The following is a 21,201-nucleotide window of genomic DNA, read 5'->3' as shown; positions in this document are numbered from 1 at the left end:
CAAGTTTGCAACGTACCTGGACGACGAGGTTCCTTGCATTTGCAACAGTCTCAGCCAATTGGTATTCAAATGAAGAGGATGATCAGCTTCAATGCCGCCATGTTGCTCTACTATCTGCCAGAACAATTCTACACATTACTCTCCTACGGACCCAGGCCTCCCATTATCTTCAAAATCTTGCTTATGGGGCTCTTGAGCTTGTCTGCCTTCTTCCAGTACCCTGCAGCCGCCAAACCGGTGACTACCAAAAAGTCCATGTCCAGTGTTTGAGGGGGAACAAATAGTTCGAATACCGGACTTGGGTCGCCCGCTCGACCTTCGGGCTTTCCTGACCATCTTGCTAAAATTCGATTCCCATCAGTCTTGAGGTAAAGCGTGGTCGTCGACATGGTATTTTTGGACATAACCCATCGGTAGTTGCAGCCGTTGAAGTTGATTTCGTGTCCATGACTGTAGTCCGTAAGCCCCAGGCTTAGTTCTGATCTACGTAGGGTGATTTGTGTTCTCGAAGACATGGTGTGGTATTTGATGATACCAATAGCATTGCCTGCGGGGACCTGTGCTCTGGGGTCGGCGGAGACAATCGCAAGTACGCCGTTTTCAATGTTCTCGTTGATAGTCCACACTGGAAATTGTCGTCCGCTCTGATCAACGCGATATATGGTTCTTTGAGTTCCGCCGTAAACATCTCTCATTTGAAGAGTTTCGCAGACTGGGAGGTTGATCTTCGAGTCTTTAATGTAGTCGTCGGTGATTTCATACCAGCCCATGATGAGGATGGAACGCAGTGCAAGAGAAATCTGGATATATATTGCTTAAGCCTTGCGTGTAAGATAGGGGTCAAGCGATGTGTTATGGCACAAAATGAAAGCAGAGAGTGATGGCTCTGTGGATGGCAACGCTGCTACTTAAAGTTCGAAAACTGAGCTGGAGGATCCTCTTAGGATTGCCAGAAGACAAGACAGACCACATGATGTGTAGATGCACTTCGCCGCAAACCTATGCCGAAGAATTACATCATTGGATCTTTTCCGGCTCATTGAGACAAACTTGCCCGAATTAGGAAGTAAAAAGTCCTCTGTATGTGAAAGGCAGCAAGGTTGTTCCGCTAGGTCTTACTTCTCTGACCAGTGCCAAGCGTGGCTCATCATCGCAAGCGAGCTTAACAGGGGTCAACTAACCTGTCGCGACTCGCCAGGCTCAATATGAGGACGGAAACTCCAACCCTGCCGGTTTTCTTTTGTGATGACCTTACAAATCTACTTTATCTGGTCGTGTTCAACACGACTGGATATAAGTCCCATCTTCTCCAGACTTCATCATTTTGATTTTGCATTGACTTTATCTATCCCGATGTTCCATATTGTTGTATCAGCTTTTCGGAGCCGTTGAACTCGAAGGGAAAATGCTGTCAGCAGTGTATTCCAGAACCCATGTGCCGGCTTCCCAGGTTTCCCAGTCCTCCTCCTTCGCCGCATCTCCAAGCATCTTAAGAGCCTTGACGCGCCAGGTGTAAGTACCAGCCGGCACGGGAGCTTTGTTATCGTCGGAACCATCCCAATACCAAGTCGAACCGTTCCATGGGACCTCTGACGTACTCTGGTAGGAGTTGACCACTACTTTTCCAGTCTTTGCGTCTACCATGTGAATGCTCATGTTGCGCGACTGCAAGAAGAGGAAGACCTCGATGCCGGGAAACTCATTGCCTGGGAACGAAGCTGGAACATCTGCGGTGATGTTCAACGTGCAGGTATAAACGCGGCCTGGTTCGGCATGCGATGCCTTGCCGGCAGTTACATTGTATGACGACAGATAAGATTTGTTCCGGTTGATGCTGTGTAAGGTAGTCAATGGCGCGCCGAAGCCGGTGTAGGGTAGTGAGAGTTTGTTGATGTCGATTGCACCCTTGGCTTCAATGTTGATGTAGCCTCCAAAATAGGACACACGAGTTGAAGCTTCCGACAAAGCGGGCTCTTTTGAGATCGAGACTGAAACAGTGGCTGTCTTCCCTGGCTCAACTGAGAGAGTTGTGGGGTTGATGCTGACTTCGGCGTACACTGGATACACCACGGCCTCAGTGAGTTGGTAGCTATCCACCTTCTCAAGCACATAGCCAGAGCTGGCTCCAACATGACTCAGATCGTAGGTGGTAGCCTTCAAACCGGTGTTCTTGATTGTGAAGGTCAACTCTTTGGGGCGGTTGGCCGTGTCATTGAATGAAAGGGCAGAGGCACTGAGTAATGTGGTCGAGTGAACTGCTCCCCACGCGTCGACAAGACCAGACCCTTGTTGGAAGACGGGTGCCAGGAAGTCTCCAGTGTTTCCTTTTCCATCGTACCACTTGACAGGTCGTGATGTGGCTGCGATGACATTCCGGATGTCTTCAGAGCTGTAATCTGGGTGCTGCTGTTTGACAAGCGCAGCGATGCCGGCGACAAACGGGGTGGCCTGGCTAGTGCCTAACGTAACACACTTATCAATGACAGTGCCCGCATAGCTCGCGAATAGAATTTCAACTTACCACTGACTACTCCATAGCCTCCAAGCCATCCAGGGAAAGTACTCAAGATGTTTCCTCCGGGGGCATGGAATGCGGGCATGGATCCTGCTCGAAGAGTTGGACCCCAACTGGTAAATACAGAGCTCATGAGGCCAGAGCGGTTATTGGCCTTATAAGTGAGACTAACATCTGCAACGGAGACCTCATTTGCAAGGAACACTTGAACGGAGCCGTGCTTTGCCTTGGCATCCAGTAGTTGCTTTGCTGTTTCATAGTCCACCGTGACAGACCCTTTCTGGTTTGCTGCAGAGACCTTCAGGAATAGCGGGCCTTCAGAGACCGTGTAATTGCTCCAGCTGTAGTACATGACATACGGGATGCCAAACTCTTTCGTGAGAGAGACTGTAGAGTTATCGGCTGCCATCCAGCATTGATCAAACTGGGAGAGGAAAATGACTTTGGATAAGTCGGCCGGCAAACTAGACTTATCAGGGAGGAGCTGGCAACCATTGGTGTTGGGTGTGTCTGAAGTCCAGACTGTCAGCCCTTCGTTTGATGGGAAGTCGAACGGCATGCCAGGGACAAAACGAAGCGATCCGCCTTCACTTCCTGCGGTCCAATTGCCTCCCCAGTTGTAGTAAGGAGTTTGCGAGTTGTCGGTAGACCCAACGGCGGCGACAGCATCTGCACCTCCAGGGCTAGCGCCTGTGAAGATGCCAGGGCCACCGTTTCCAGCTACAAGGGAGATATAGGTGCCGTTATTGAACAGTCGTGTGGCTACGATAGACCAGGGGTCTTGAACCTGTCAGTACTTCCCCTTCTTTGAGTTTAGATCTTTAGAATGGGGCTAAATTACCTTCAGGGAAAGTGAGGGCACCCCCATACGAACAAGATATAACGTCGACGCCTCTTTCTGCAGCTTCGAGGAACGAGTTGATGATGGCGTCATCCGTAGTTCCTGAAGTACAACCTGTGATGCGGTAAAGCTCGTATGTGGCATCAGGGGCCACGCCAACGACACCAAACCTCCCCTCATCACCCTTGGCTCCTACAATACCCAGAACATGAGTGCCATGGAAGGAACAGTTGTCACGAACATCATTGTCGCCGTCTGTCATGTCGTGAGCATAGACAATGTTGGTCTTGCTGAGGCCCGGAGTATCGACGTCGAAACCGCTGTCAATGACTGCCACACGGATGCCTTTACCCGTGATATTGCTGGCGTGTAGCTTCGACACCCCAGTATCAACATGCGTCGGCAAGGTATCAGCTGCGATATTGTCTCTTACTTGGAGAGCCAAGACCTGAGACAAGTCGCGCTTGGACGATCCATGAGTGCTGCTTCCCCAATCGCCGTCAGAAATACCTGGAATTCTCGGCATGTGGACGGCTGGTGCTGCTGAAGTTACAGGCCATTCCCAATCGCCGTCAGAAATACCTGGAATTCTCGGCATGTGGACGGCTGGTGCTGCTGAAGTTACAGGCCAGGCCTTCTGAATGGCATCAATCGACTGTATGGTCGACAGCACCGCCTTCTGAGAAACTCCATTGTTGGTGCAGTCAACGTTGAAAGATCCGCCTTGAAATACAGCGTGAGTGAAATGGTATCGCGAAGATGCAGTGCAGTCTAAGCCAGAAGCTGCCAGAGATGCCCGAGTCCGGCTGATGAGATCCGCTGGGCTCTGTTGCTAGGTTAGTGGCATCTACGCTACCGGAATACACTTGGGTGGCTTTACCAATTGCACTGATGCATCGAACTCAACAACAAAGGCGTCATTGTAATCAGCCACAACCAACCATGGGAGGCAAGCTGCGAAGGCAGCCTGCTTAGCGAATGACTTCATGATGGTCTGGCGGACAGCTGAGTAAACCAAAAATTTCACCCGTGATCCTTCGGCCACGATCAATAATCGCCTCAATCCTTATAAAAGATCTGAGGTTCCTGGGGAAAGACCCCTGACTCGCGCAGACCATCGCTTGGCCCCTACTGTAAAGTGCAATACGGGCTTTCGCTTTCGGTGCAAGCCGAATTGCCAGTGGTCGAACTCTAACAAATTGAGCGCAATTACCGACTTCTCCGTACACCTTACTGTACGATCCTCGACGCGCTTCTTGCGCCTTGCCACAGAATTAGCATAAAGGGGTCGGTCCTGGATATCCGTTCTGTCCACTCGTCCTTTGGCCCAGTGACACCTTGAACGCTTAGCGTGCAGTACGCACAGTGTGGTTGTAGTTCTTAAATTCTTGCATCTGGACTGCACGTGGCAAGACCATGCTTCCATGTCTCTTAACAAGGCATTGATTTGGGAAACTGAGCTTGCATTTCTGCTTGAGCAAACTTTCCGTGCGATGAGCTGACACCCACAAGATTCCAGGTTCACTTTGAAGACAGGCAACCAGACAACACATGCTCGTACCCGCTCCGGTTTGGCCGCACCGAGACGTCCGTATCTGTTCGTTCCAACGGCCATAGAAGGGGAGCATCTCTCGTAGACCCGCTAGACCGGGGGGGTGAAAGTCAAACGGCTCACAGGCCAGCCATCGTGGTCAAATACCTCCGGCTCAGTCCCTTTGGGGCACGCACTTCTTCAGACACAAGTATGGATACTGTTCAGACCTGATACTGCACATCTGTGATATCGTTTGCCGCGGTTCTTAACGGCATTGGCTTATGCGCTATTCCCATGATCTGTGAATTTTGTTCACCAAGTCCCCGTGCAGCAACCCAAAAGTGATTTCGCAACTCATGTCGTCTGTCGGTGCACCAGGCACCTCAACAAGTGGATTTGACGGGGATAGTCGAAGGTTGCGCAGTCTTGCTAGGCGAGCTTTTTTGATATCAGACTACCTTGGATACCTGAGAACTTACATGTGGTCAAGTGTCCAATCCACGTTTGCCGCGAAACCGGCGCCATTAAGTACGGGCACTCCGGGACATGCAGGACTTAACAATACGACCATAGGGTGCGTTTTCAACCTACATATATCCAGTTTCAATATCTCAAGTAGTGGAGACCACCTGCACTATATCAATCTCTGCCAACAGCCCATTTGGCGGCATCCCTCAACCAAGAAAAGACCATGTCCGTTCCCTTTGACCCGTTTCTGGCAACAAGGCCCCTCTTTGGGTCGGGGTCTGGACCCGGCGCGTTGAAAGCTTCGACCAAGCGCGTGTTATCTTTGCCAACTTCCAGAATTGATCCTCCGACAAGAGCCTCTTCCTCGACGCATCGTAGCATTGCCTCAGCAACTTCTCGTGGGGTGACCCAACCATCCTGCGCTTCGTCCAGATTAACCAGCTTCTCCGGATGCTCAGTCCAGAGCGGTGTCTGTACGACGCCCGGTGCAACAGCGTTGACGCGGATCCCGTTTGTCCCTTCCAAGCGAGCGAGACTGCGGACGAACCCAGTGATAGCGAATTTGGAGGCTGCATAGAGAGGAGCATTGATGTTTGCAACCTGTCCAGCCACTGATGAGATGTGAACTATGCGCTTTGGGTTCTCGGGCGAAGCTTTGATAGAAGGTGGCAAGGCGGCGTTCGTGGCCTCCTTGGGATGAAGCCAGTACGAGATGGCCAGCTGCGTAGAACGGATGGGATGGGTGATATTGATATCAAGCAGAGCATATTTTCCGCCTTCTACACTATCCTTGCTCTCGGATGACCCAGGAGGGTGCCAGAAGTTGGACCAGTGCGGCTCATAGACACCCGCTCCGGGACAGAAGATGTCGAAGCTCCCAAATTCCTCGATGGCGACCTTGAACATGTTGGACAGTGCCGGCCATGAGGTCACATCGGTCTTGACGAAGACTGCGCGTGGCCTGGCGTTCGACTTGTCTTGGTAGCTCGAAACGAGCTGCTCCGCCTCCGGCCGAAGAGCCAGGTCAGCAATGACGACATTGCAGCCACGCTCAAGGAGCAGCTCAGCAAAGGAAAAGTTGATACCTAGATTTAATGGAATTACTAAATATCCTTTTAATGCGATGGTCACAGGTCCGCTGGGTTGATACCTGAGCCAGCCCCTGTGATAATGGCCGTCTTTCCGACCACGCTATAAGGTGCGATTGATTTCTTGGCGGGGTCTGTCATCTCGCCGAATACGTTGGAAGTATGGAAAGACCAGCTGCTAATCGATAGAAGTTTGACTGCCCGCGTTCGCAGTCCACGAAGGCATTCCTTTGAAGTAATGTACTACGGTGTTATGAAGGTGCTACGCTAGACGATTTTATGGTCTGAATAATGCTAGTCTTGGGGCACATAAGTCGGGGTAAGTAGCTCAGCGAGAACTTTGACGAGGGGTGAGAGCATGGATCGGCTTGTACACGCTCACGAGGCCGACGATCGGGCCCTGAGCTATGTCGAATGAGATGAACTGGCGAAAGACAAGTCCACGCAGTCTGTAACACCATGTATGGCTTCTCCACGGGGTGTGCTCCGTTTACCCCGCAGAGGAGCTGGTTGAGACGAGCGGAGGCATGGCTAACCTCATCCAGGCGCTTAGACTTGCCTCAAGTAGGTACTGTGACACCACAACATTTCTACCCACCAATGCGGACTGGACGAGAGCAAGGTCAACGAGTGGCTAGTTCACTAAAAACAAAGGAATCCTACAGAGTCGTATAGCAAATATCGGATGGGAGGACTGCTGATGTTCGAAGTGTACCAGCATTCTGATATGCTATTCAGGTGATGGCATTTTTAGAAATCAATCGCCCATGAATCTTTACTGCAACTAGGTGTCTGAAGGCAATCGCGATTTAACACTTGCCCATCAGAAAGACGAGAGAGGGCAGAGCCAGACGTACGATACCAAGGCAAACTCGCCAGATAACCTAAAGCATTATCTATTGAAGGGTATTGAGATTTTGAATCAGAAACTATCTTAGTTAATAGCTTTTCAACTATCATTCTTGAGTACCTTTTGCACTGAGTCCACCACGGAGCTGAATTTCCCCAAAGTCATGAGTGGTGAATTGACTGTCATCCGAGCGAAGAAGCCGAGCGTCGAAACCAGATATCTGAAGATCGTGGCCCGCTCATTCGCCCTTGAGATGAAAGTCGCAACGAGGCAGAAGGAACTGACAGCAATGCGCACCAAATTCCTGGAAGAGTGTGAGGTTAGTGCTAAGAGCGAAGAAGACAACGCGACGGAGACATACTGATCTGTGCCCGCCTTGGTGGGATCGACCTCGACGAGTAATTTCAGTATATCAATAGCAGACTCAAGAACCATTTGCTCTATCTTATCAGAGCTTGAGTCACCCAAAGAACTAGCTGAAAAACGTCCACAGACGCACAACACTAGCTCGAAGTAGAGCAGGCTTGCTGAGATATCCCCCTCTGAAGGTGTCATACACGGACTATTCGGTGAGGCGATTCTCGGATCCCACGTCATGGCTAATGCGGGCTGATTGCGTGCCGTGAAGACGTCAACTTTCAAACGCTGAAGCTGTTCCAGCCAGTTGTCTAGGTTCTCTGATGTGAAGACCGTCGACTGCGAAAGAGCTTTCTGACTGTCGAAGTCGCTAGCTATCCTGGCACAACATTGAGCTAGACGGTAATGAATCCCAAAGGTTTGAATCAACGGCTTTCTAGCTTCGATCCCGGAAGACAACGGCTCGTGGTCGATGTAGGCATCATTCAAAGCCTAGGCAAGAGTATGGAGGTTAGTATATGACTGATATGGCTAGTGCATAGAGTCGGCAGGCTTACCGAAGCTTGTCCGTTGCGCAAGCGATACGGCTTTTCGATGGTGTACAGCAGCCAGAACGCGTGCTTTAATGATTCGACCTCTTCGTTCGTTTGACAAACTGTCTTCAAGCATGCTAGGTTGTTGAGTTTAAGGGATTGGGCGCAGGAGACTGCAACTCCAAGCAACCAATCCGTGTCCGCTGGTTTCCACAAGGCTGAGGCAACGAGCTTTGCGAATAATGTCAGCTATGGAGGGAAACTTCACATACTAGTGTTTAGAAGCCTTTCGAATTCACTCTATACTTACAAGTGTAGTAATTGCCTATATAGTTCAGTCAGAATGGCAGGCTGTACTCAAGTTGCGCGATGTGTAGAAATACCTTGAAGCTCAGAGCTCTTGAAGGGCACATGTGCAATTTCTCGATGTGCACCATTGCGTTGCTATACAAGCATCTCATGTGCGATTCTGCCTCTTGTGACACTCCGGATCGCCTCATCGAGATCAAACATCCGATAGAAAGGGCCGAGTACACGATCGAACTATTGACATGGTCCGACATCCCCTTCATAACCACATCTTCGAAGAGTCGTGAAATTTCAGTCTCTTCTATGTATCTCAACCCACTACAAGAGATTGTTAGAAAACACTCGATCTGTAAGAATCGTACGCCATAATTTCGAATGACTCACAGATATGGTTCAGATGCGGTGAAAGCTGAGAGTCAAGTTAGCCCCAATTCCCATATCTATCCAGACTGCTCTTGGAACTGATAGCAGTGTACCATGAAGAAACTCAACTAGTGTTTCAAGGCTGGGTTGAACCCTTTGATAAGTGTTCTCAGGAAGCTTCGGGCTGTAACAACAGGTGGTGGATTCGTCTACAAGATCCATGAGGTTCTGTCCGAACTGTTTAGAATTGCTAGAACTCCGATCCCGTCCTATGAGGAGCTTCACCATATCGGTTGTTGAGTACGCAGATGTTACTAATCATCTTGTCAGCTAAGCTCAGATGTTCCGAAATCATGATACGTAATCATACCACGAACAGGATGGTCAACAGTGCTCTCGTCGTTGGCTGTCTGCAGATTTGAAAGATTCCAGCCGGCTGTTACCAGACCGTCAAAATCCTGTAGACCAGAAACGCTATGACCATTGGACAAAAGCTGTGTGCTCCAACAATACTCCAATGCCGAAGAGACTGGACTGGCGATGATCTCCGTGCTTTGTGTTCCTAGAGCTTCAGGCGAATTCAACAGACCACTTGACAACGGTCCCCAGTGTTCTTCGAGGGATTCAGTTGTCACAGGGGTCGGGAACTGCCCAAGATCCAAGAGTCTGTTCACTCCAGAGAGTGATGACTGAGTTGGTGATGGCCCAAAGTAGCGTAGATGGTCTGTTGGTGATGGGGGTGATGTAGACTGCTGTGACGCATAGCTAAAGTCTTCGAATGAAGCACTCTGTCTGGCTGTTGCGTTCAAGCCTGGGTGGTCATGCTTAGTTGCTGTATGGTAATCAACGCAGTCTGTTTGGATCTTCCTACTGTTTTGGCTGGATCTTCCTCTCTTCTTCGGTGTGACGTAGAAGCAGAAGGAGGCGGATGACTGCAGATCGTGAGACTCCAGTGGTATTGTCGAGGCATCAGTACACTTACAAGGCACTTATCGCAGCTCGGCCTGCCACCATCGCCTAGAAAAAGTCAGGTTGTTATTGTGAAGATTCATTTGAGCATCCCAACCCACATTTTCGCTTTCGTACTTTGCAGGTTTCGCAAGCGCCAGGTCGACGTTTGTATACTCTCCCGCCAACGTCCGTGGTGTTTACTGAAGTCGGCGAAGACATCGCATGAAATAGCTTGGAATGGAATATGATGGATGGGATGGCAGAGGAAACAGACACAAGAGAGCTTATATCGTCGGGGTCATGGTGTGTTGTGGGGGTCTTGGAATATGTAAACCATCCCCGCTTCATGTTCATCACAGCTGTGCGTAGTTCAAAGCACTGATAGACCCCGGGCCGTGATTTCCGAGTCGAGATGCAGGAGATCATTCTGCGAGGACCATCTGAGGTAAGGTAGGCTGGTAGCCCGATCCCTGTCCAATGAGTCCTGAAAGATCTAGCCGGCCATGGTTCTTGGCCTACATGTAACAAATATTATGTCTCTGGAGGACGCTACTAAACCTTGAACAGGCAATGCTTGAGTCCTGCAATCATTCAGACGCCTCGTGGAATGGATTCTGCTGGACTTCTAGCCGAACTTTGATGGCTTGACCCCCCTCCCCTCCCTACCCTTCAGCTCAGGTCCCCATTGTTTCTAGGCCCGTTCCTATTCCCTGGATAGTAGTAGCTTGGGTGCATATCGAGAGAGACACATGTCTGGAGGTCAAGGCCTCCGGTCCCCCTCTTTGGAGTCGGCCCCACCCGCCGCATCGTTCACTTCGTGTTCCTATCTAAAAGCTCAGTGCGACAGCCACGGAGTTCTATTGGAGAAAGAGTTGTGATGATCTGTTTCAGAAGATTCTTTTATCCGAAGAAGGCTTCCTTGACTATTCCAGATGGTGAGCATTACCCGCAGGTCTGATAGAGACTTGTGGATCAACTTCGGATTTCCCTTTCACACCTTAAGATCATACAATCAAGAGCATCGCTTCACGAGGTTGATATCTGTTCATCTTATAGTAGAGTTGCTTGCTGAATTCACAAGGTGATCACCCACTCGTGTTTTGTTTTGCGGCGGCCTGTTACTTTTCGTCGCCTCTTTCTCTTTCTCGCTCTGATATAAAACAATCACTTCATATGTACTCTTGAGTCTGGGCGCTGTTTCCCCTCGCTGCGTTGAACAGCTTTCTGGTCCTGAATGATGTCCGAACTAGTGTCTGAGACGAGTGACTTACGAGAGATATGTTCATTGTTTTCATCGCCATCGCAACTTGCATCGATGATCGCCATGGGAAATGGTATCAGCGCTGCCAGCCGGATTACTTCACCAGGCCTAGGAACTCAAACGGTGCACAAATGGCCTGACTTTGACTTGCCGTGATGTTATCCGAATGAATGTTGGACAAGATTAGACCTCCCGCTAGGGTCACAACTCAGGTGTCGAGGAACATATGTATGCGTTGACTCGGGTGCAGGTGCGCGAACTCTACTTATGACCCAATTCGTGGTTTGAAAGCAGGCCAAACCCTTGCTCGTAGTCTCCTGGAGTCGAAACTAGCGAAGGTTGGTAAATCTTCGGTAATGTTAAACTCTTTCGATTGCACCGTTTGCCACAACGAACTACCATCGTGGCCTGATTCCAGACTAAGCCCATGCCAGCTAGAACGGGCTTGGCCTTGTTCTGCCCGCTTTCGTACTTGGTCGTATTGTCCTCAGCCCTATCCGGCGGCCTGGGTGCTAGCCTCTCCAACCAGCAATCCCCAATCGCATATGACTGGGCGTAGAAAGTTTATTGTAAACCCCAATTGGGCGAGCTGACGCAAACAAAAACTCAGTACCTCGCGACTTCGCCAAGGTCGTGCGGGGAACTATCAGTTCCGCGGGGTACTGGTTCGCCTCAGTAAAGTTCTTGGTGCAAGTGACCGGCAGGCAAAAGTCCACGGTCCCCATCCATAGCCACCTTATCTTGCATTGGCTACCTTACATGAAGAATAGCTTATGCTGCTCCTAGCGTACTTACTGTGTGCCAGAGCTTCTCATCTGAAGTCTGGGTGGTATCAAGCATTTTGGAGTTGCCTACAGCAACATAGCGTCAACGTTTCTAATGGGCACATCCGAAAACGCTTCATATGCCATAAACATGGCCAACGGGGCGTGGCTGAGTCCACCCATATGAGCATAATCATTACAATGAGGAAATAACTGGTCGCTCCATGTGCTTCCGCATACGTTGTTCTCGATTTGCATATTTCACTAGCCTTGATATATCATTATGCACGGAAAGGGATTGGAGAGCCTTGTCATGTCGGGTCGTTTCATATCTCCGACATTGACTATGTTGAGCCAATCCGTCATGTAAGAACCCTCACGCGTTCTTTGCAGGGAGAGGCCGAACCTGGCCGGATATCCCGAGAGGACAAAACTCGCCGGGTTAACACACAACCGGGAGCAGCCGTGGCGTTATTCTCATGCTGGGGTCGGGTGTGAGGAAGGAGGGCAGAAATCTCCAGTTTCACACAAAACCCCCATCGTTCTGTCGTCTGAAGCTTTACTCTTTTCTCAAGATGACTTTTACTGTAAATTGAGTTGATGGGAAAGTCCAACCAGTCGCAACCTCTGCCGCCCCACGCCTCCCAATGCCTCCCCACGGCTTATTACCCACCGCGGCTATCCGGGGACGCTGGCAGTTACGGCTATATTCTGACTTCGGGCCATGTAGAAATAGCGATGCTTTCTTTGATAGCCACATTTGTCTGCAAACATAGACCCCGTTGTTCTCGAAGAAGACTCATGATGGCGATCATTGTCGGGAGGTCGGGCCTTGCCCCGTCAGAAGTGTGAGTTTCCGGCCGGTGTTCATTGCACGCTAGGTGAGGCTGTGCCTGAGCCGAGATCCGACCACGTCTCATGAACAGGTGAGGAAATAAGTCTAAATAAATCGCTCATGACGTTGGAGAATTCCTGATCAGCTATGACTGGGCAGATGAAAGTCGAAATGATGCTCCTGCCTCCCATCCTGCAGATATGGATAAGGCCGCCACAGCAGGCCGTGAGCGGCAGGATTATTCTTTCCAATGGCATTTGCACTGCAGAACCACAGACCACTAGACTAGCCGTAGATAGATGAACAGAAAGGCACAGAGCAGCCCATCGTCGATGCATTCAGAGCTCATACCAGCTATGAATTTGACCCAATCAAAGGATCCCTTACACGATGAAAAGCGATGGCCACGCTTTGCCTGACTCAGGAATCCGTTGACAGTAGCTTGAAGAGCCATACAGATGCGCCGACATCTAACATTGACCACAGTTGGCAGCAGATTCCTCCACATTCTCTAGGACGTTGAGCGTTCAGCTGCATATATGATGTGGATAGGGCCATGCCAAGGACCACGGACCAGGAGTGTCCGAATCGAGTCACTCAGTAGCTTATCGTCATTCACCTTCGTCTTCTTTTGGGGAGAGACCGTTCACTCACTAAGTGGACTAGCTCGATTAGGCGACAACACCCGCAAGCCAGATGCCACGGTGCCTCCACAGCGGGAAAGCCCTGCTTCCATGTCCTCACAGATGTCCTCACAGATCATTCTCTAAGTCTTCAGCACGGGGTCTATGAGAAACATTGAGTCGGACGCTGAACAGATACTGCCTAATGTTGAGTCATTTCGCCGAGATTTGCGGCTGACATTATAATTGGCGCATCAAGAAAGTACCAGGGCAGTAACACTACCAGCTCGCCCAAGAAAATAAGGCGAAATTTGCCTTCCTCGTAATCCTGTCACCGCTCACAAATGCTGCACTTAGTCAAGCTTAGAGTCGGCTAAATGGACCTTCCCCGCGCGTTACATCGTAGAGCCATTGAACCTTTTCTGCTATATCATGACTCAGTGAGAACTCACCAGCGATAGTAATGTAGTAACTACATGTTGAATTGAGACAAGAGCCACGATGAGGTCCAGCTTCTGGGGGTCTTTTACTCGATAAGCAGACTTGACAGCCCTGACAGCCCTGACATCGGCTTTTCCGCGGCGCTTCGGCCCGAATTTGCCATGATCATGTACCTCAAGCACAACATGGATCATTGACCTATCTTGCGTAGAGAAAACATGGAGACAGATCGCTGGCGGTGATCAGATCCTACCAAACCGGGGACAATAGGAGTAAAGACTGAAAGGAATAGCTGCACATACTAAAGCTGAAAAGGATATAATTGAGCTTATTGGAGAAATGTTCATGATGTAGGAAGTAGCAAAGTCATGCAGTCCCAAAAATACAGCTCTTGTTTGAACTTCAGGACATTGCCATTAATGTTGACTGCTCTCCTAAAACCTTGCTGAGATTTTCCACCCCACGGCAAACACCCTGACCGCGGCGTAGCAAATGAAAGCAAGAAAGTAAGAGACACCGGAAAACAAGATCAGTCCCTTCCAATTTTGGCCTCCTTCCTTTGCCTCGAGAATGGCACCAGCAATTGGCAAACTGCTCAGAGTGCCGAAGCTGGCCATCATCATTGCCGTGGACAAATACCGCCCATATTCCCTCGCGTCACATAATTGGCCTAGACATACCGGGACCAGGCCCAGATTACTTCCGCTTGCGAAACCGAATATAGCCACAAAAGCTAAGAGCATTGGTTGAGAGTTGCCCGAGGGCAGCCAAAGACCGAGAACTGTGATGAAGCAGAGGGCGATGGTGATGAGAATGATGTTGAATCTTCCGTACTTGTCTGCAGCTAAGCCCGGCAAAAACCTTCCCACTGCTGATGTTGCGTTGAGGATGGAGAGAATCGTATACGAATGAACGTTGCTGCCGGGCAGAGTCGCGGCATAAGAGATAATGTAGGTTATGGGAACAAAGAGACCCCATTCCATGAAGAAGATCCCGACTGCCGATAGGGTAAACTTGAGATTTTGGAAGACGGTGAAGTCAGGCCAGATGGATCCGGGTCCTTCCTTCCTTGGCAGCCGAGAACGAATAAAGAGAGTCGCGGGTACAGTGAGTCCCAGGAGAATGAAGCCAAGAATCCGTGCTGTCGGACCAAATCCCAGAGTCGGAAACAGGTTCTGAAGCAAGATGGGATACACTATTCCACCTATCGAACCAGCTGTGGCTGCTATGCCCGTGGCAAAGCCTCGGCGCGAGTCAAAGAAGTGAGCAATAGCGCCATAAGAGGGCGAGTTTAGCAGCGCACCACCCAAGCCACCTAGAATCGAGTACGCCAGAAGGATTTGATAGTACTCTGCGTGATACCCGTTAGGAAAATTGATGAGTTTAGCCGTGAGAAGGGACAAACCTTTGCATAAGCTCAATAAGAGAAGGCTTGCAGACATGCAAAGACCACCAGCGACAACGAGGCCGCGGGGACCATACTGGTCAAATAGGGGGCCAACTTGAATGCCAACAAAGAAGACAATAAAAAGGTACAGGCTGAATATCCATCCAATCTCGGATGAAGAATGATCAACGAGTTGGTTTTCAGAGAAATATGACTCAAAGACGGCAGCCGAGTTGATGAGGCCGAAAACCGAAAGCATTGCACAAAATGATCCAAAGACCACCAGCCACGCCTGCCAGCCGCCCTCAGGGAAGGTCAATTCGTTGAGACTCGCGGCATCACGTTCAACATAGCAGGATCTATCTCTTGACCTTGATCTCCCTTCGTCGTCGTGAAAGTCTGTAGATGGTGAAGATGCTATAGGGCCGTGAATGTTTCTTAATTGTATGGACGATGTTTTTACAGCCGTTTGCGACATCTTCCGTGCAGGTTCCGTCAATTGCACGTAAAGGCAAGTTTTGAATGCACCACTTCTTTGACTCGAGTTGGCTGGGCTTTTGTAAAGGAGTTGTTGAAAGGGGCCAGTCTCCTCTATCGCAGTGGTGGTGAATAGATAAAGTTGAGGCACTGTTAATGAAAGAAGATGCTTGACTCAAAATCCATTTTCTACTTCTTTGCCAGCTTTTGTTACACTTGGATCCACATGCACGTGTTGCGTCCTTTTGGCCCCATCTGGTTACTGGGAAATATCAATCTCTGCTTTGGATTGCCAGTTGAGCACTTTTAGTACGTCGCCAATCTAGCACTAAGACCGAAGATGGCTAATACCTCGCTCATCAGTGCTGTCGTAACGACGTACCTAGCTAGAACAAGGAGGGTACCCCGATACCGTAGACCAACAGCGCATTTAATCAGGGCCCGACCACATGGCTCCCTGCTCAACTTATGCTCACCTTTTTGAGAATCAATCCTTCAAATATTTCACAAGGCGAAGATATCTCATAGACATGAGAATAAGTAAAGGCAACTCTGATCAAGTGTGGGCTTGCTCATTTAGTAACAGAAAAATGAAAGACAAGAAAGGAAAAGACAGCCAATGCGCAGCAGGGTTTAGCAGCTCAGCAGCCCTTGCTTGGAGGGATCGACCCTAGCGACCGTTCTCCGCCGCTCTCCACCGTTGACCGCTGTCTCTCTTCCCGGGTAATTATTACTCAATTTAGACGCTTGACCTAATGACCATATGAGAACTTCCCCGAATAGGCTCATTTTGTCGGGGTTAAGGTGAGAGTTTCCAAACGAGTGACACCCGTAGGGTTTCAAGTGAAGCCACTTGGCCGATTGAGGTAGACACACTATTCCATGTAATTTATGATTCTCCCAGAAATCAAGTACTGCCCTCACTAAACCGTGTAGGGCAAACATACATAAACGGTTGAGTTAAAGACTCTCAGAATGAAATCGTGCCTTTTCCTTCCGATGACGAGGTTCGTTTACGCATGTCTTGGCTGATTGTGGTAAAGCCGCCACGTAGGTAGGTACAGCACCCTAGGACATAGGCCTAGGACATAGGTCGTGGTCTATTGGGTGTCTAACGCTGTAAAGGTTGGTGAGCCATACTGTACCAGATAACTGACATACAAACTACGTACTGAATGGCTGTAAACAACAAACACGGTGAATATGAGACCACCCCTTCACTCAACGCAACCAAGGTAAATCCAGCCTTCCGACCTCAAGACACTTCACCGCTACAGTTCGCATAAGGATCTGCGTTTTGAGTTCAATCATAGGATTGCATAGGTGATACATCATGCACAATCTTCGCAAGAGTTGTGTTCAGGCATGGAATGCGGATGGGCCCAATCATTATCGATCTAAGTAAGGTAAGTAATGTTGTAGTAGTAATACAAGAGCAGTGAAGAAAATACACAACTAAGGCTTCTATTAGTTTAAGAGGCACAGAAATCAATCCAATAGTCTATAGGGCGACTCCCGATAGACGTGAGGGGTCTTCGCAGATCTAGAGGCAAAGACCACTTTTCCTCTCGTCGTCTCAGACGATATCAGTTTTGTTTAGGAAAAGTTGGCATCCAAGTGCACACAATAAAGCTTGACCAAGCCGAACAAATACAACAAAATCCACTCGATCAAGCCCTCTGGTCTTTGAGCTTCTGGAGAATCTGTTTGCTGGTCAGATAGTCGGAAGTGCCGTTCTCCGGATCAGCGTCCGTGGCGTTCTGAGCACCGCAGACAGATCCAGCACTGTATTTGCCTGCAGGACCATCTACACCGGCGAAATCCCGCTTTGAATTTGCAAGCAACATGTTCTCGGCAGCTTCAGGAAGCCATCCATTGATGAAGTCGCCGTGTGTGCAATAGGCGGGGCCGCAAGCCAGTTCCAGAGGGGCGGTCCCCTCCCAGCCGTCAGGCAAAGCCTTACGAAGATCATAGCGGATGCTGAAGCGCAGTTGGGGCATCCTCTTCATACCAAGAGGGCAGCGGTTGGCAGGCTTGCTGCTTGCGGTCCAGTGTTGGGTTCCTGAGTATGTGGATTCGAGTGTCTCTTGGTTGACACAGTCGTGGAACAGGAGGATCGTCTGCAGATGGGTGTTGCAGGTCTTGGATGGAAAGCCATTGACGTCCTTCCCTATGCTGGGGCCACCCTCGCAAAACCATTGGATGCCCGCTAGAGGCTCGGTATCAGCTTCGGACTCTGCGGAGGCGTTGCCGACGACAGCCTTGTAGTCTTGTGGAATGGCGACTTCTGCCTTTTCGATTGCAACGTAGTAGGCACTGAATCGACTGATGGGAACTGGGGCAGTGGCGGTTCTGTTTTTGTAAAAAAGGGTAGGAACCCCTAATTTCGGATTAACAAACAGTCTTCCCTAACTTGATAGAGGTTATCTCTTTGACAGAGCTTGACTTACAGTAAGACGAGTAGTCGTTTGGGTTGACCGCTGTGGCACAGCCCGTTTGCAACTCTTTGGAGGTGGTTGTGTTCAACGTCACAGCATCAGAACCGAAAAATGTGTGCATGTGGCTGGCGTACTGGCCTGGTATAACCACAGGATCAATATTCTTGTACATGAATTTGTCAACGATGGTGACGGTGTAGGCACCAGCTGCACCGGCAACTGCCAAGATGTTTGCGACCTTCATGTTGCTAAGGTAGGGGAAGATTGGAGAAGAGAATAGAAAGATCGGCTTAGGTCGGTTCTCAAATGAGCGAACAAGATGCAGGCAGGCTGGCGTAAAGAGCGACGACACTGAAAAGTATATGATCAAGAGCGAAAGCAAAAGTTGAAGACATTAATCAAGCTGGACTATCGGTTATTACCTCGAGACTTCAAATAGTTCCCTGAAAATTCTTAAGACTTCTTCGCTCGATATCCCTTTGATGCCCCTTGTGTCTGTTTGACGGAGCAGTCCGCATGTTGAGATGTGGGCACGCTTCTTAAAGCAGGGGTTTGGGTCTGATTAAGGTATAGTCATCTCCACGCTAAGAGCCCAGGTGGGAATCCGATGGATGACAGTCACGCTTTCAGAAGTTTAGCGTATTGGTGAAACCCATCAGAATGCAGTAAACAGGCGTTACGCCGATCCTGAAATCTTCATTCCTGCGCGCTTACACGCTGACAGTTGGAGCACGGTGGTAACTTTGGACTTGATCCTAGCCTACTGCCACGAGGACGCCATGCTTTGATGATCGGACCTGGTCTTTCTTCCATCCTTATCCGTGAAACCTCTTTACGGCAGATGTTTTTAATTAGATGTGGTTTCAGTTAAAATACGTCTTCATCGCTTCGCATCTGCCTTGGGCCTACGCCATCGTTCATATCCCCATGTGGAATAGTGTCCTGAGAACGCATGTTACCTCAACCTACATACTCCTATGTCTTCTCCAGGTGGGAAGATCATTGTAGTGAATGTTTTCCTGGCTTGAGTGAATCTGAATTGGCAGAAACGGATGAATATCTCAAATACTCCGTAGTTCACCTTTTTGCTTCCAGGCAGGGCGAAACAGCAAAGCTCCATACCTTTACTACATCCACACTTCAGATTATCAACACTCGTGTATCTAACGAAACAATTTCAATCTCATCATCCTAATGTGGGATATCAGGTCATGGAGACGTCCTTTGTTGGGAAACAATCTTCCAGGCCAGGAATCTCGTCATGGATAAACTGCACGGATCGGACATCTCGTCCGGAATGTGAAATTTGTTTTCCCATACTGGTCCTGGAATCCGACAAACTTGCCCCGCCAGTCCGGCAGATCTGGACGCGCAGACGACGATCACTACGGCTCACCTGAAAACACCCACACTTGCTGGCTAGGAACCTGGTACGGTTGAACGGAGCGACCCGCATTAGCCCGAAGACAGCATCCACAGGGATGTAGTTCAGTATGTGTATGCCACTTCGGGGCAATGATTGTGCGGGTGTCTCCTCCAAAGCGAAGGCAACTCCAATTTGTCACAAATGCTGCAGTAAAGGGTTGGCACAAATGTTTCGCCTGGATAGGCGCATCGTTGATCGTGGACGCAAAAGTTTCCTTTGCTCCGAGAAAGACGGTTTATGCCGGCAAGTTCACCGTGGGGCCCCGCGTTTACGCTCAATAATGTGCATGAGATGGCGTCAGTTCAGCTCGACATGTCTTCTCGGCCGAAAGGTTGGGACTCAACTGGTGGACTCAGCCATCATATTGTCCGTGGCCATCATGGGAGACCTCAAAGATGAGAGGTCGTGATGCTCATGAGAGACGTATTAGGGGACTATCAAAGCTATAAAATGTTGCAAGTCAGATCGAAGAACTCTCAGAATCTCGAGAGGTCATCGAGCTCGATGAAACAAGTACATTCAGGCATCGTCAACAAAACCACCATTACTTCGCCATCGCTAGCTTTCCAGCTTACAAACTTCGCGTAATGAGATCCACCGTCTTTACATCAATTCTCGCATTGGCGGCGACGATGGCCATGGGGTCGGCGGTGACTCGAGCCAAGAAGCCGCCGTATTTCTTTCTCATCGGCGATTCCACCGTGGCGGTCAATGGAGGTTGGGGTGACGGCTTTCTGTCTTACCTCAAAGACTCCGCCGAGGGCGAGAACAGAGGCAAGAGTGGTTCTACCACCGTCTCCTGGAAGTCAAACGGCCGCTGGGCTTCACTCTTGCAGGGTATCAACGACACCAGGGCAGACTATGAGCCAGTTGTCACTGTCCAGTTTGGCCACAATGACCAGAAGAGTCTTACTTTGGATGAGTTCAGGGCCAATCTGGTTAATATCGCTACCGAGCTCAAGGACGCCGGGGCGACTCCGGTGGGTTCGCATTTCATTTGCAGTGTACCAAATACGGCGACTAATACTATGCCTAGATCCTCATCACGTCTCTTACTCGCCGTCGCTTCGAAGATGGCGAAGTGGTTCGAGATCTTGCTGAATGGAGGGGCAAAACGATCGCAGCGGCAAAGGCCAGCAGCGTTAGGTGGCTTGATCTAAACCTCGCGAGTACCGACTATGTCAACACCATAGGGGAGGAAAACGCCGAGTACTATAATCTGGCTAGCACCGATAGAACCCACTTGGGGGAAGCTGGCGAGATCGTGTTTGGCCGCATGGTAGTAGACCTCTTGTTGGAAAAACGCAGCGATCTAGAGGTCTACTTCAGCGCCGACCAAGAGATCACTGACGCTATTGCGAACGGCGAATTCACTACCGGAGGCAAGTGATGGAAGCTGAACAGACGACGACCTCCCAAAGTTCTCACAGAGCAGGAAGGACTTGGTACTTGATGATATTTGGTGCATGTGTACATACCATCAATTGAAGGGTGACTGTGATAGTTGAGAATCAACAACATAAAGCCGTGGTTGAGTTTTTTACTACGCACACATTTCTGGAGCTTGCACAGTGATGATTGAGTATCTAGCCAAGGCCAATAAGTGAAGAAAACGATGAGAGAGAATTGCAAAGCACCACCCAAATCAAGTGTTTTGAACACACAATGTAGGCTGGGAATAAGTGCATCGAGGACACAAGCGATCGTGTTTCTAGGATGGCAGATACCAGGACCATGGGA

The 21,201-nt window shown here is 49.7% G+C and overlaps 6 protein-coding genes across 6 annotated transcripts; 1 reads left to right on the top strand and 5 right to left on the bottom strand.

Annotated features, from left to right (window-relative positions):
- Positions 1-143: 143 nt before the first annotated feature.
- On the bottom strand, positions 144-850 carry HER10_EVM0003607 (uncharacterized protein; the record flags this gene model as incomplete). Its single annotated transcript, XM_035473277.1, has 1 exon — positions 144-850. Exon 1 carries the CDS (start codon positions 768-770, stop codon positions 144-146), a length of 627 nt encoding a protein of 208 aa, XP_035329108.1. The 5' UTR covers positions 771-850.
- A 521-nt stretch (positions 851-1,371) lies between these two features.
- On the bottom strand, positions 1,372-4,344 carry HER10_EVM0012263 (serine endopeptidase; the record flags this gene model as incomplete). Its single annotated transcript, XM_035481661.1, has 4 exons — positions 1,372-2,459; positions 2,522-3,295; positions 3,357-4,182; positions 4,237-4,344. 4 exons carry the CDS (start codon positions 4,342-4,344, stop codon positions 1,372-1,374), a joined length of 2,796 nt encoding a protein of 931 aa, XP_035330193.1.
- A 1,185-nt stretch (positions 4,345-5,529) lies between these two features.
- On the bottom strand, positions 5,530-9,080 carry HER10_EVM0001708 (short chain dehydrogenase; the record flags this gene model as incomplete). Its single annotated transcript, XM_035471448.1, has 6 exons — positions 5,530-6,443; positions 6,509-6,621; positions 8,497-8,537; positions 8,570-8,813; positions 8,880-8,904; positions 8,972-9,080. 6 exons carry the CDS (start codon positions 9,078-9,080, stop codon positions 5,530-5,532), a joined length of 1,446 nt encoding a protein of 481 aa, XP_035328899.1.
- Positions 9,081-14,167: 5,087 nt separating this feature from the next.
- Positions 14,168-15,598, bottom strand: HER10_EVM0012118 (riboflavin transporter MCH5; the record flags this gene model as incomplete). The annotated part of the gene is made up of 2 exons (XM_035481519.1): positions 14,168-15,084; positions 15,139-15,598. 2 exons carry the CDS (start codon positions 15,596-15,598, stop codon positions 14,168-14,170), a joined length of 1,377 nt encoding a protein of 458 aa, XP_035330176.1.
- A 1,669-nt stretch (positions 15,599-17,267) lies between these two features.
- Positions 17,268-18,398, bottom strand: HER10_EVM0007217 (uncharacterized protein; the record flags this gene model as incomplete). Its single annotated transcript, XM_035476779.1, has 2 exons — positions 18,048-18,398; positions 17,268-17,977 (listed from the first exon to the last, which is right to left on the bottom strand). Exons 1-2 carry the CDS (start codon positions 18,277-18,279, stop codon positions 17,268-17,270), a joined length of 942 nt encoding a protein of 313 aa, XP_035329580.1. The 5' UTR covers positions 18,280-18,398.
- Positions 18,399-20,048: 1,650 nt separating this feature from the next.
- HER10_EVM0009918 (oxidoreductase) lies at positions 20,049-20,851 on the top strand (the record flags this gene model as incomplete). Its single annotated transcript, XM_035479389.1, has 2 exons — positions 20,049-20,441; positions 20,498-20,851. 2 exons carry the CDS (start codon positions 20,049-20,051, stop codon positions 20,849-20,851), a joined length of 747 nt encoding a protein of 248 aa, XP_035329917.1.
- Positions 20,852-21,201: the final 350 nt, after the last annotated feature.

The sequence above is a fragment of the Colletotrichum scovillei genome (assembly GCF_011075155.1).
Source record: "Colletotrichum scovillei strain TJNH1 chromosome Unknown Contig00009, whole genome shotgun sequence".
Taxonomy (NCBI): domain Eukaryota; kingdom Fungi; phylum Ascomycota; class Sordariomycetes; order Glomerellales; family Glomerellaceae; genus Colletotrichum; species Colletotrichum scovillei.
The sequence above is the reverse complement of the archived record's forward strand: the minus strand, read 5'-3'. Positions and strand labels throughout refer to the sequence as shown.